General features: G+C 40.4%; 4 protein-coding genes and 1 pseudogene across 4 annotated transcripts; all 5 read left to right on the plus strand.

Annotated features, from left to right (window-relative positions):
- The first annotated feature begins 339 nt into the window (after positions 1-339).
- On the plus strand, positions 340-1,706 carry LOC128225762 (M-phase inducer phosphatase 1-like). The gene is made up of 4 exons (XM_052935664.1): positions 340-350; positions 533-671; positions 807-1,303; positions 1,427-1,706. The coding sequence occupies exons 1-4, from the start codon at positions 340-342 to the stop codon at positions 1,704-1,706; spliced, it is 927 nt and encodes a 308-aa protein (XP_052791624.1).
- A 1,525-nt stretch (positions 1,707-3,231) lies between these two features.
- Positions 3,232-4,624, plus strand: LOC128225763 (M-phase inducer phosphatase 1-like). The gene is made up of 4 exons (XM_052935665.1): positions 3,232-3,242; positions 3,425-3,563; positions 3,725-4,221; positions 4,345-4,624. Exons 1-4 carry the CDS (start codon positions 3,232-3,234, stop codon positions 4,622-4,624), a joined length of 927 nt encoding a protein of 308 aa, XP_052791625.1.
- Positions 4,625-6,126: 1,502 nt separating this feature from the next.
- LOC128225764 (M-phase inducer phosphatase 1-like) lies at positions 6,127-7,522 on the plus strand (annotated as a pseudogene).
- A 1,445-nt stretch (positions 7,523-8,967) lies between these two features.
- On the plus strand, positions 8,968-10,360 carry LOC128225765 (M-phase inducer phosphatase 1-like). The gene is made up of 4 exons (XM_052935666.1): positions 8,968-8,978; positions 9,161-9,299; positions 9,461-9,957; positions 10,081-10,360. The coding sequence occupies exons 1-4, from the start codon at positions 8,968-8,970 to the stop codon at positions 10,358-10,360; spliced, it is 927 nt and encodes a 308-aa protein (XP_052791626.1).
- A 1,527-nt stretch (positions 10,361-11,887) lies between these two features.
- LOC128225766 (M-phase inducer phosphatase 1-like) lies at positions 11,888-13,292 on the plus strand. Its single transcript, XM_052935667.1, has 4 exons — positions 11,888-11,898; positions 12,096-12,234; positions 12,393-12,889; positions 13,013-13,292. The coding sequence occupies exons 1-4, from the start codon at positions 11,888-11,890 to the stop codon at positions 13,290-13,292; spliced, it is 927 nt and encodes a 308-aa protein (XP_052791627.1).
- The last annotated feature ends 831 nt before the right edge of the window (positions 13,293-14,123 follow it).

Genomic DNA, 14,123 nt, shown 5'->3' on the forward strand with positions numbered 1-14,123 from the left:
TAAAAAAATAATAATATGAAAGGAAACAAATTTCTTTGCAAGATAACGAATGATTAAGGTTAACTGCAGTTAGCGTGACGGTAATTATGTCTGGCTTTGAGTTGGTCGGACGTTGTTCACACGTTGCTCCTATCTCTCGGAACGGTGACAAGCTCGACTCCCAGCCAGAGGGACATAATTGCATGCTCGCTAATGGCCGGACACCAACCATGGCTGGATATATACACATCTATGAAGCGAAAAATATCATAACCATTCCTAACCATTACCGTGCATACAAACCGTATTCTCAAATTATCTCTTCCAATAGCTGTGTAAAAACTAAAATTCATTCTAGAAATGTCTATTAGGTAAGTGTATTGTTACTTTAACAGGTACCACTCGAGAGCATTTTTCTTTAATGTTAATGTGTGATGAGAGGGATAAAACTAAAATATTATATATGTATAATATATATATGTATATTAAGGTCATTATAAACCACTGACTCAATAATAATATTAATAATAATAATGTATTCATCTATTTTCAGAACTCGACTATTCGAAGACTCTCCAGTGAGTGACGTCACATCCGGGTCACCGTGGGACGAGATCGCGGCTATGTTAACACCATGCCAGACGGTCAACGAGTCTTTGGACTCGGGAATTGGATCCAGCGCAGAACTATCGGTAGGCCGACATTACAATATGTGTTAAATTGAGTGAAGTAGCATTTAGTCGAAAGTCGCCACTTAACAATAATAAAAAAATAACAATATTCTATATGAGTTACCATGTTGTACAATGTCCCATGTCTGTTTTTAGATCAAGCTGCCATCAAGAAGACGTCACAGAAGTATCCGATCAGGTGACGTCAAGAGAAGTTTGTTCTCTGGCAAGCGTCCAGCGGACAGCGAGGTGGACGACTCCCCGGCTGTGAAAAAGGTCAGAGGCGAAGATATCCAGACGATCGAGAAAGACATCATCCACGCAGTGGAACGTCTCGAAACGTGTGACCTGGTGGCCGACGGCTCACGAGACTACACGCTTCCAACAATCCCAGGCAAGCACAGCGACCTCAAATCCATCAGCACGGACACCATGGCAAATGTACTGGCAGGCAGATACAACGACCGGCTGTCCAAGGTGACAGTCGTCGACTGCCGCTACCCGTACGAGTATGAGGGCGGCCACATCCAGGATACTGTCAACCTCTACACTAAAGACGCGGTCAACGAGCTCCTAAAAACGCCGGTGACGCCAGAGAAACGCCACGTGTTAATCTTCCACTGTGAATTCTCCTCCGAACGGGGACCTAAAATGTAGGTATTTAATTAATTACCACACTAAATCAGCGATATTCATTTGGTATTTCTAGTGTGTATTTCTTATAATGAACACAATGTGAATGTGGGTGATTATATTTTCATATTTATCTTCTTCAGGTACAGGTTCTTGAGATCGCAGGACCGCGCGCTGAACCAACACAACTACCCGGCGCTCAACTTCCCAGAAGTTTACCTCCTCCATGGCGGATACAAGGCATTCTACGAGACACAACAGAAATTGTGCACACCTGTCGGCTATATGCCCATGCTGCACGACGACCACGCAGCCGACCTACGTCACTTTCGGGTAAAGTCCAAGTCGTGGACGGCAGGAGACAAGCAAGTGAAGAGTAGAAGATATCGTAGCAGAATCGCAAGATTACACATTGATCTTTAAATCCCCGTAAACCGCGCATACTGACACATGTGATATCAGTGGTATTTAGTGCTACCAATACCGTGCTACATTGTAATTTATTTTATATGGTTTGTTTTTGAATTTATACTATAATTATTGTATGTATTGTTAAGTTTGTTAATTTTGTTATTGCCATGTCAATATAATAAATTCAAAATAATGACCTGACTTCTTTTCGTTCCTTCAAAAAATAATGTGTTTACTTAAGCAAAGAGCAAAAAAACTCAATAATCAATATATCAATCAATTCGTGTACCAATTAGTTTATGAATGAATAAATGAACCAAGGCATCATTGATTAATCATTGACATTATGATGCGATTCATTCATTTACTCAATAAATCAGTTCTTGAGTGAGTGAGTGAGGTGAATGATTGAGTGAGTGTGGTGAATGATTGAGTGAGTGATTGAGTGAGGTGAGTGATTGATTGAGTGATTGAGGTGAATGATTGAGTGAGGTGATTGATTGAGTGATTGAGTGATTGAGTGAGTGAGTGAGTGAGTGAATGATTGAGTGATTGAGGTGAATGATTGAGTGAGGTGATTGAGTGAGTGAGTGAGTGAGTGAGTGAGTGAGTGAGTGAGTGAGTGAGTGAGTGAGTGAGTGAGTGAGTGATTGAGTGATTGAGTGAGTGAGTGAGTGAGTGAGTGAGTGAGTGATTGAGTGAGTGCACATGAGTGAGTGAGTGAGTGAGTGAGTGAGTGAGTGAGTGAGTGAGTGATTGAGTGAGTGAGTGAGTGAGTGAGTGAGTGAGTGAGTGAGTGAGTGAGTGAGTGAGTGAGTGAGTGAGTGAGTGAGTGAGTGCACATGAGTATTTTTACATATAGTAAGGAAGTGATTTTCATTCGGCTCGACGCCGTATATGTTGAACAAGTAGATCAATCATGTTATATTCATTGAATTCAGTCCAATGCCTGCAGTTTGAAAGGCAAACTATGGTTAAACCCTCAGAGATTAATATATTTTCTGTTTTAAAATAAGTTTGCTACATTTTGGTGTGATGTTGTAAGGATAAACAAAAAAACACATGTATCACTGAATATTCACTTCCGAATTTGTGTAATTTGCTTTCTATAAGTGAGTTGGTTATCATCGTTGTCTCATAAGATAAATTATCGTTAAATGGACAAAAAACATTATTTTAAGATTGTTGTGTAATTTTGTAAAAAAATAATAATATGAAAGGAAACAAATTTCTTTGCAAGATAACGAATGATTAAGGTTAACTGCAGTTAGCGTGACGGTAATTATGTCTGGCTTTGAGTTGGTCGGACGTTGTTCACACGTTGCTCCTATCTCTCGGAACGGTGACAAGCTCGACTCCCAGCCAGAGGGACATAATTGCATGCTCGCTAATGGCCGGACACCAACCATGGCTGGATATATACACATCTATGAAGCGAAACATATCATAACCATTCCTAACCATTACCGTGCATACAAACCGTATTCTCAAATTATCTCTTCCAATAGCTGTGTAAAAACTAAAATTCATTCTAGAAATGTCTATTAGGTAAGTGTATTGTTACTTTAACAGGTACCACTCGAGAGCATTTTTCTTTAATGTTAATGTGTGATGAGAGGGATAAAACTAAAATATTATATATGTATAATATATATATATATATTAAGGTTATTATAAACCACTGACTCAATAATAATATTAATAATAATAATGTATTCATCTATTTTCAGAACTCGACTATTCGAAGACTCTCCAGTGAGTGACGTCACATCCGGGTCACCGTGGGACGAGATCGCGGCTATGTTAACACCATGCCAGACGGTCAACGAGTCTTTGGACTCGGGAATTGGATCCAGCGCAGAACTATCGGTAGGCCGACATTACAATATGTGTTAAATTGAGTGAAGTAGCATTTAGTCGAAAGTCGCCACTTAACAATAATAAAAAAATAACAATCTACTCTCGTACTCTGTCAAAACAATATTCTATATGAGTTACCATGTTGTACAATGTCCCATGTCTGTTTTTAGATCAAGCTGCCATCAAGAAGACGTCACAGAAGTATCCGATCAGGTGACGTCAAGAGAAGTTTGTTCTCTGGCAAGCGTCCAGCGGACAGCGAGGTGGACGACTCCCCGGCTGTGAAAAAGGTCAGAGGCGAAGATATCCAGACGATCGAGAAAGACATCATCCACGCAGTGGAACGTCTCGAAACGTGTGACCTGGTGGCCGACGGCTCACGAGACTACACGCTTCCAACAATCCCAGGCAAGCACAGCGACCTCAAATCCATCAGCACGGACACCATGGCAAATGTACTGGCAGGCAGATACAACGACCGGCTGTCCAAGGTGACAGTCGTCGACTGCCGCTACCCGTACGAGTATGAGGGCGGCCACATCCAGGATGCTGTCAACCTCTACACTAAAGACGCGGTCAACGAGCTCCTAAAAACGCCGGTGACGCCAGAGAAACGCCACGTGTTAATCTTCCACTGTGAATTCTCCTCCGAACGGGGACCTAAAATGTAGGTATTTAATTAATTACCACACTAAATCAGCGATATTCATTTGGTATTTCTAGTGTGTATTTCTTATAATGAACACAATGTGAATGTGGGTGATTATATTTTCATATTTATCTTCTTCAGGTACAGGTTCTTGAGATCGCAGGACCGCGCGCTGAACCAACACAACTACCCGGCGCTCAACTTCCCAGAAGTTTACCTCCTCCATGGCGGATACAAGGCATTCTACGAGACACAACAGAAATTGTGCACACCTGTCGGCTATATGCCCATGCTGCACGACGACCACGCAGCCGACCTACGTCACTTTCGGGTAAAGTCCAAGTCGTGGACGGCAGGAGACAAGCAAGTGACGAGTAGAAGATATCGTAGCAGAATCGCAAGATTACACATTGATCTTTAAATCCCCGTAAACCGCGCATACTGACACATGTGATATCAGTGGTATTTAGTGCTACCAATACCGTGCTACATTGTAATTTATTTTATATGGTTTGTTTTTGAATTTATACTATAATTATTGTATGTATTGTTAAGTTTGTTAATTTTGTTATTGCCATGTCAATATAATAAATTCAAAATAATGACCTGACTTCTTTTCGTTCCTTCAAAAAATAATGTGTTTACTTACGCAAAGAGCAAAAAAACTCAATAATCAATATATCAATCAATTCGTGTACCAATTAGTTTATGAATGAATAAATGAACCAAGGCATCATTGATTAATCATTGACATTATGATGCGATTCATTCATTTACTCAATAAATCAGTTCTTGAGTGAGTGAGTGAGGTGAATGATTGAGTGAGTGTGGTGAATGATTGAGTGAGTGATTGAGTGAGGTGAGTGATTGATTGAGTGATTGAGGTGAATGATTGAGTGAGGTGAGTGAGTGAGTGATTGAGTGATTGAGTGATTGATTGAGTGATTGAGGTGAATGATTGAGTGAGGTGAGTGAGTGAGTGAGTGAGTGAGTGAGTGAGTGAGTGAGTGAGTGAGTGAGTGAGTGAGTGAGTGAGTGAGTGAGTGAGTGAGTGAGTGAGTGAGTGATTGAGTGATTGAGTGATTGATTGAGTGATTGAGGTGAATGATTGAGTGAGTGAGTGAGTGAGTGAGTGAGTGAGTGAGTGAGTGAGTGAGTGAGTGAGTGAGTGAGTGAGTGAGTGAGTGAGTGAGTGAGTGAGTGAGTGAGTGAGTGCACATGAGTATTTTTACATATAGTAAGGAAGTGATTTTCATTCGGCTCGACGCCGTATATGTTGAACAAGTAGATCAATCATGTTATATTCTTTGAATTCAGTCCAATGCCTGCAGTTTGAAAGGCAAACTATGGTAAAACCCTCAGAGATTAATATATTTTCTGTTTTAAAATAAGTTTGCTACATTTTGGTGTGATGTGGTAAGGATAAACAAAAAAACACATGTATCACTGAATATTCACTTCCGAATTTGTGTAATTTGCTTTCTATAAGTGAGTTGGTTATCATCGTTGTCTCATAAGATAAATTATCGTTAAATGGACAAAAAACATTATTTTAAGATTGTTGTGTAATTTTGTAGTTTTTTGTAAAAAAATAATAATATGAAAGGAAACAAATTTCTTTGCAAGATAACGAATGATTAAGGTTAACTGCAGTTAGCGTGACGGTAATTATGTCTGGCTTTGAGTTGGTCGGACGTTGTTCACACGTTGCTCCTATCTCTCGGAACGGTGACAAGCTCGACTCCCAGCCAGAGGGACATAATTGCATGCTCGCTAATGGCCGGACACCAACCATGGCTGGATATATACACATCTATGAAGCGAAAAATATCATAACCATTCCTAACCATTACCGTGCATACAAACCGTATTCTCAAATTATCTCTTCCAATAGCTGTGTAAAAACTAAAATTCATTCTAGAAATGTCTATTAGGTAAGTGTATTGTTACTTTAACAGGTACCACTCGAGAGCATTTTTCTTTAATGTTAATGTGTGATGAGAGGGATAAACTAAAATATTATATATGTATAATATATATATGTATATTAAGGTTATTATAAACCACTGACTCAATAATAATAATATAATAATAATAATAATGTATTCATCTATTTTCAGAACTCGACTATTCGAAGACTCTCCAGTGAGTGACGTCACATCCGGGTCACCGTGGGACGAGATCGCGGCTATGTTAACACCATGCCAGACGGTCAACGAGTCTTTGGACTCGGGAATTGGATCCAGCGCAGAACTATCGGTAGGCCGACATTACAATATGTGTTAAATTGAGTGAAGTAGCATTTAGTCGAAAGTCGCCACTTAACACTACTAAAAATAACAATCTACTCTCGTACTCTGTCAAAACAATATTCTATATGAGTTACCATGTTGTACAATGTCCCATGTCTGTTTTTAGATCAAGCTGCCATCAAGAAGACGTCACAGAAGTATCCGATCAGGTGACGTCAAGAGAAGTTTGTTCTCTGGCAAGCGTCCAGCGGACAGCGAGGTGGACGACTCCCCGGCTGTGAAAAAGGTCAGAGGCGAAGATATCCAGACGATCGAGAAAGACATCATCCACGCAGTGGAACGTCTCGAAACGTGTGACCTGGTGGCCGACGGCTCACGAGACTACACGCTTCCAACAATCCCAGGCAAGCACAGCGACCTCAAATCCATCAGCACGGACACCATGGCAAATGTACTGGCAGGCAGATACAACGACCGGCTGTCCAAGGTGACAGTCGTCGACTGCCGCTACCCGTACGAGTATGAGGGCGGCCACATCCAGGATGCTGTCAACCTCTACACCTAAAGACGCGGTCAACGAGCTCCTAAAAACGCCGGTGACGCCAGAGAAACGCCACGTGTTAATCTTCCACTGTGAATTCTCCTCCGAACGGGGACCTAAAATGTAGGTATTTAATTAATTACCACACTAAATCAGCGATATTCATTTGGTATTTCTAGTGTGTATTTCTTATAATGAACACAATGTGAATGTGGGTGATTATATTTTCATATTTATCTTCTTCAGGTACAGGTTCTTGAGATCGCAGGACCGCGCGCTGAACCAACACAACTACCCGGCGCTCAACTTCCCAGAAGTTTACCTCCTCCATGGCGGATACAAGGCATTCTACGAGACACAACAGAAATTGTGCACACCTGTCGGCTATATGCCCATGCTGCACGACGACCACGCAGCCGACCTACGTCACTTTCGGGTAAAGTCCAAGTCGTGGACGGCAGGAGACAAGCAAGTGACGAGTAGAAGATATCGTAGCAGAATCGCAAGATTACACATTGATCTTTAAATCCCCGTAAACCGCGCATACTGACACATGTGATATCAGTGGTATTTAGTGCTACCAATACCGTGCTACATTGTAATTTATTTTATATGGTTTGTTTTTGAATTTATACTATAATTATTGTATGTATTGTTAAGTTTGTTAATTTTGTTATTGCCATGTCAATATAATAAATTCAAAATAATGACCTGACTTCTTTTCGTTCCTTCAAAAAATAATGTGTTTACTTACGCAAAGAGCAAAAAAACTCAATAATCAATATATCAATCAATTCGTGTACCAATTAGTTTATGAATGAATAAATGAACCAAGGCATCATTGATTAATCATTGACATTATGATGCGATTCATTCATTTACTCAATAAATCAGTTCTTGAGTGAGTGAGTGAGGTGAATGATTGAGTGAGTGTGGTGAATGATTGAGTGAGTGATTGAGTGAGGTGAGTGATTGATTGAGTGATTGAGGTGAATGATTGAGTGAGGTGATTGATTGAGTGATTGAGTGATTGAGTGATTGAGTGATTGATTGAGTGATTGAGGTGAATGATTGAGTGAGGTGAGTGAGTGAGTGAGTGAGTGAGTGAGTGAGTGAGTGAGTGAGTGAGTGAGTGAGTGAGTGAGTGAGTGAGTGAGTGAGTGAGTGAGTGAGTGAGTGAGTGAGTGAGTGAGTGAGTGAGTGAGTGAGTGAGTGAGTGAGTGAGTGAGTGAGTGAGTGAGTGAGTGAGTGAGTGAGTGAGTGCACATGAGTATTTTTACATATAGTAAGGAAGTGATTTTCATTCGGCTCGACGCCGTATATGTTGAACAAGTAGATCAATCATGTTATATTCTTTGAATTCAGTCCAATGCCTGCAGTTTGAAAGGCAAACTATGGTAAAACCCTCAGAGATTAATATATTTTCTGTTTTAAAATAAGTTTGCTACATTTTGGTGTGATGTGGTAAGGATAAACAAAAAAACACATGTATCACTGAATATTCACTTCCGAATTTGTGTAATTTGCTTTCTATAAGTGAGTTGGTTATCATCGTTGTCTCATAAGATAAATTATCGTTAAATGGACAAAAAACATTATTTTAAGATTGTTGTGTAATTTTGTAGTTTTTTGTAAAAAAATAATAATATGAAAGGAAACAAATTTCTTTGCAAGATAACGAATGATTAAGGTTAACTGCAGTTAGCGTGACGGTAATTATGTCTGGCTTTGAGTTGGTCGGACGTTGTTCACACGTTGCTCCTATCTCTCGGAACGGTGACAAGCTCGACTCCCAGCCAGAGGGACATAATTGCATGCTCGCTAATGGCCGGACACCAACCATGGCTGGATATATACACATCTATGAAGCGAAAAATATCATAACCATTCCTAACCATTACCGTGCATACAAACCGTATTCTCAAATTATCTCTTCCAATAGCTGTGTAAAAACTAAAATTCATTCTAGAAATGTCTATTAGGTAAGTGTATTGTTACTTTAACAGGTACCACTCGAGAGCATTTTTCTTTAATGTTAATGTGTGATGAGAGGGATAAAACTAAAATATTATATATGTATAATATATATATGTATATTAAGGTTATTATAAACCACTGACTCAATAATAATATTAATAATAATAATGTATTCATCTATTTTCAGAACTCGACTATTCGAAGACTCTCCAGTGAGTGACGTCACATCCGGGTCACCGTGGGACGAGATCGCGGCTATGTTAACACCATGCCAGACGGTCAACGAGTCTTTGGACTCGGGAATTGGATCCAGCGCAGAACTATCGGTAGGCCGACATTACAATATGTGTTAAATTGAGTGAAGTAGCATTTAGTCGAAAGTCGCCACTTAACAATAATAAAAAAATAACAATCTACTCTCGTACTCTGTCAAAACAATATTCTATATGAGTTACCATGTTGTACAATGTCCCATGTCTGTTTTTAGATCAAGCTGCCATCAAGAAGACGTCACAGAAGTATCCGATCAGGTGACGTCAAGAGAAGTTTGTTCTCTGGCAAGCGTCCAGCGGACAGCGAGGTGGACGACTCCCCGGCTGTGAAAAAGGTCAGAGGCGAAGATATCCAGACGATCGAGAAAGACATCATCCACGCAGTGGAACGTCTCGAAACGTGTGACCTGGTGGCCGACGGCTCACGAGACTACACGCTTCCAACAATCCCAGGCAAGCACAGCGACCTCAAATCCATCAGCACGGACACCATGGCAAATGTACTGGCAGGCAGATACAACGACCGGCTGTCCAAGGTGACAGTCGTCGACTGCCGCTACCCGTACGAGTATGAGGGCGGCCACATCCAGGATGCTGTCAACCTCTACACTAAAGACGCGGTCAACGAGCTCCTAAAAACGCCGGTGACGCCAGAGAAACGCCACGTGTTAATCTTCCACTGTGAATTCTCCTCCGAACGGGGACCTAAAATGTAGGTATTTAATTAATTACCACACTAAATCAGCGATATTCATTTGGTATTTCTAGTGTGTATTTCTTATAATGAACACAATGTGAATGTGGGTGATTATATTTTCATATTTATCTTCTTCAGGTACAGGTTCTTGAGATCGCAGGACCGCGCGCTGAACCAACACAACTACCCGGCGCTCAACTTCCCAGAAGTTTACCTCCTCCATGGCGGATACAAGGCATTCTACGAGACACAACAGAAATTGTGCACACCTGTCGGCTATATGCCCATGCTGCACGACGACCACGCAGCCGACCTACGTCACTTTCGGGTAAAGTCCAAGTCGTGGACGGCAGGAGACAAGCAAGTGACGAGTAGAAGATATCGTAGCAGAATCGCAAGATTACACATTGATCTTTAAATCCCCGTAAACCGCGCATACTGACACATGTGATATCAGTGGTATTTAGTGCTACCAATACCGTGCTACATTGTAATTTATTTTATATGGTTTGTTTTTGAATTTATACTATAATTATTGTATGTATTGTTAAGTTTGTTAATTTTGTTATTGCCATGTCAATATAATAAATTCAAAATAATGACCTGACTTCTTTTCGTTCCTTCAAAAAATAATGTGTTTACTTACGCAAAGAGCAAAAAAACTCAATAATCAATATATCAATCAATTCGTGTACCAATTAGTTTATGAATGAATAAATGAACCAAGGCATCATTGATTAATCATTGACATTATGATGCGATTCATTCATTTACTCAATAAATCAGTTCTTGAGTGAGTGAGTGAGGTGAATGATTGAGTGAGTGTGGTGAATGATTGAGTGAGTGATTGAGTGAGGTGAGTGATTGATTGAGTGATTGAGGTGAATGATTGAGTGAGGTGAGTGAGTGAGTGATTGAGTGATTGAGTGATTGATTGAGTGATTGAGGTGAATGATTGAGTGAGGTGAGTGAGTGAGTGAGTGAGTGAGTGAGTGAGTGAGTGAGTGAGTGAGTGAGTGAGTGAGTGAGTGAGTGAGTGAGTGAGTGAGTGAGTGAGTGAGTGATTGAGTGATTGAGTGATTGAGGTGAATGATTGAGTGAGGTGAGTGAGTGAGTGAGTGAGTGAGTGAGTGAGTGAGTGAGTGAGTGAGTGAGTGAGTGAGTGAGTGAGTGAGTGAGTGAGTGAGTGAGTGAGTGAGTGAGTGAGTGAGTGAGTGAGTGAGTGAGTGAGTGAGTGAGTGAGTGCACATGAGTATTTTTACATATAGTAAGGAAGTGATTTTCATTCGGCTCGACGCCGTATATGTTGAACAAGTAGATCAATCATGTTATATTCTTTGAATTCAGTCCAATGCCTGCAGTTTGAAAGGCAAACTATGGTAAAACCCTCAGAGATTAATATATTTTCTGTTTTAAAATAAGTTTGCTACATTTTGGTGTGATGTGGTAAGGATAAACAAAAAAACACATGTATCACTGTAATATTCACTTCCGAATTTGCTTTCTATAAGTGAGTTGGTTATCATCGTTGTCTCATAAGATAAATTATCGTTAAATGGACAAAAAACATTATTTTAAGATTGTTGTGTAATTTTGTAGTTTTTTGTAAAAAAATAATAATATGAAAGGAAACAAATTTCTTTGCAAGATAACGAATGATTAAGGTTAACTGCAGTTAGCGTGACGGTAATTATGTCTGGCTTTGAGTTGGTCGGACGTTGTTCACACGTTGCTCCTATCTCTCGGAACGGTGACAAGCTCGACTCCCAGCCAGAGGGACATAATTGCATGCTCGCTAATGGCCGGACACCAACCATGGCTGGATATATACACATCTATGAAGCGAAAAATATCATAACCATTCCTAACCATTACCGTGCATACAAACCGTATTCTCAAATTAGCTCTTCCAATAGCTGTGTAAAAACTAAAAATCATTCTAGAAATGTCTATTAGGTAAGTGTATTGTTACTTTAACAGGTACCACTCGAGAGCATTTTTCTTTAATGTTAATGTGTGATGAGAGGGATTAAACTAAAATATTATATATGTATAATATATATATGTATATTAAGGTTATTATAAACCACTGACTCAATAATAATAATAATAATAATAATAATAATAATAATAATGTATTCATCTATTTTCAGAACTCGACTATTCGAAGACTCTCCAGTGAGTGACGTCACATCCGGGTCACCGTGGGACGAGATCGCGGCTATGTTAACACCATGCCAGACGGTCAACGAGTCTTTGGACTCGGGAATTGGATCCAGCGCAGAACTATCGGTAGGCCGACATTACAATATGTGTTAAATTGAGTGAAGTAGCATTTAGTCGAAAGTCGCCACTTAAACACACGAAAATAACAATCTACTCTCGTACTCTGTCAAAACAATATTCTATATGAGTTACCATGTTGTACAATGTCCCATGTCTGTTTTTAGATCAAGCTGCCATCAAGAAGACGTCACAGAAGTATCAGATCAGGTGACGTCAAGAGAAGTTTGTTCTCTGGCAAGCGTCCAGCGGACAGCGAGGTGGACGACTCCCCGGCTGTGAAAAAGGTCAGAGGCGAAGATATCCAGACGATCGAGAAAGACATCATCCACGCAGTGGAACGTCTCGAAACGTGTGACCTGGTGGCCGACGGCTCACGAGACTACACGCTTCCAACAATCCCAGGCAAGCACAGCGACCTCAAATCCATCAGCACGGACACCATGGCAAATGTACTGGCAGGCAGATACAACGACCGGCTGTCCAAGGTGACAGTCGTCGACTGCCGCTACCCGTACGAGTATGAGGGCGGCCACATCCAGGATGCTGTCAACCTCTACACTAAAGACGCGGTCAACGAGCTCCTAAAAACGCCGGTGACGCCAGAGAAACGCCACGTGTTAATCTTCCACTGTGAATTCTCCTCCGAACGGGGACCTAAAATGTAGGTATTTAATTAATTACTACACTAAATCAGCGATATTCATTTGGTATTTCTAGTGTGTATTTCTTATAATGAACACAATGTGAATGTGGGTGATTATATTTTCATATGTATCTTCTTCAGGTACAGGTTCTTGAGATCGCAGGACCGCGCGCTGAACCAACACAACTACCCGGCGCTCAACTTCCCAGAAGTTTACCTCCTCCATGGCGGATACAATGCATTCTACGAGACACAACAGAAATTGTGCACACCTGTCGGCTATATGCCCATGCTGCACGACGACCACGCAGCCGACCTACGTCACTTTCGGGTAAAGTCCAAGTCGTGGACGGCAGGAGACAAGCAAGTGACGAGTAGAAGATATCGTAGCAGAATCGCAAGATTACACATTGATCTTTAAATCCCCGTAAACCGCGCATACTGACACATGTGATATCAGTGGTATTTAGTGCTACCAATACCGTGCTACATTGTAATTTATTTTATATGGTTTGTTTTTGAATTTATACTATAATTATTGTATGTATTGTTAAGTTTGTTATTGCCATGTCAATATAATAAATTCAAAATAATGACCTGACTTCTTTTCGTTCCTTCAAAAAATAATGTGTTTGCTTACGCAAAGAGCAAAAAAACTCAATAATCAATATATCAATCAATTCGTGTACCAATTAGTTTATGAATGAATAAATGAACCAAGGCATCATTGATTAATCATTGACATTATGATGCGATTCATTCATTTACTCAATAAATCAGTTCTTGAGTGAGTGAGTGAGGTGAATGATTGAGTGAGTGTGGTGAATGATTGAGTGAGTGAGGTGAGTGATTGATTGAGTGATTGAGGTGAATGATTGAGTGATTGAGGTGAATGATTGAGTGAGGTGATTGATTGAGTGATTGAGGTGAATGATTGAGTGAGGTGATTGAGTGAGTGAGTGAGTGAGTGAGTGAGTGAGTGAGTGAGTGAGTGAGTGAGTGAGTGAGTGAGTGAGTGAGTGAGTGAGTGAGTGAGTGAGTGAGTGAGTGAGTGAGTGAGTGAGTGAGTGAGTGAGTGAGTGAGTGAGTGAGTGAGTGAGTGCACATGAGTATTTTTACATATAGTAAGGAAGTGATTTTCATTCGGCTCGACGCCGTATATGTTGAACAAGTAGATCAATCATGTTATATTCTTTGAATTCAGTCCAATGCCTGCAGTTTGAAAGGCAAACTATGGTAAAACCCTCAGAGA

The sequence above is a fragment of the Mya arenaria genome, chromosome 3 (assembly GCF_026914265.1).
Source record: "Mya arenaria isolate MELC-2E11 chromosome 3, ASM2691426v1".
Taxonomy (NCBI): domain Eukaryota; kingdom Metazoa; phylum Mollusca; class Bivalvia; order Myida; family Myidae; genus Mya; species Mya arenaria.

Coding starts and splice junctions, on each gene's coding strand:
- LOC128225762 (XM_052935664.1), top strand. Junction 672..806: donor GATCCAGCGCAGAACTATCG/GTAGGCCGACAT, acceptor GTCTGTTTTTAG/ATCAAGCTGCCATCAAGAAG. Junction 1,304..1,426: donor TCCGAACGGGGACCTAAAAT/GTAGGTATTTAA, acceptor TATCTTCTTCAG/GTACAGGTTCTTGAGATCGC.
- LOC128225763 (XM_052935665.1), top strand. Junction 3,564..3,724: donor GATCCAGCGCAGAACTATCG/GTAGGCCGACAT, acceptor GTCTGTTTTTAG/ATCAAGCTGCCATCAAGAAG. Junction 4,222..4,344: donor TCCGAACGGGGACCTAAAAT/GTAGGTATTTAA, acceptor TATCTTCTTCAG/GTACAGGTTCTTGAGATCGC.
- LOC128225765 (XM_052935666.1), top strand. Junction 9,300..9,460: donor GATCCAGCGCAGAACTATCG/GTAGGCCGACAT, acceptor GTCTGTTTTTAG/ATCAAGCTGCCATCAAGAAG. Junction 9,958..10,080: donor TCCGAACGGGGACCTAAAAT/GTAGGTATTTAA, acceptor TATCTTCTTCAG/GTACAGGTTCTTGAGATCGC.
- LOC128225766 (XM_052935667.1), top strand. Junction 12,235..12,392: donor GATCCAGCGCAGAACTATCG/GTAGGCCGACAT, acceptor GTCTGTTTTTAG/ATCAAGCTGCCATCAAGAAG. Junction 12,890..13,012: donor TCCGAACGGGGACCTAAAAT/GTAGGTATTTAA, acceptor TATCTTCTTCAG/GTACAGGTTCTTGAGATCGC.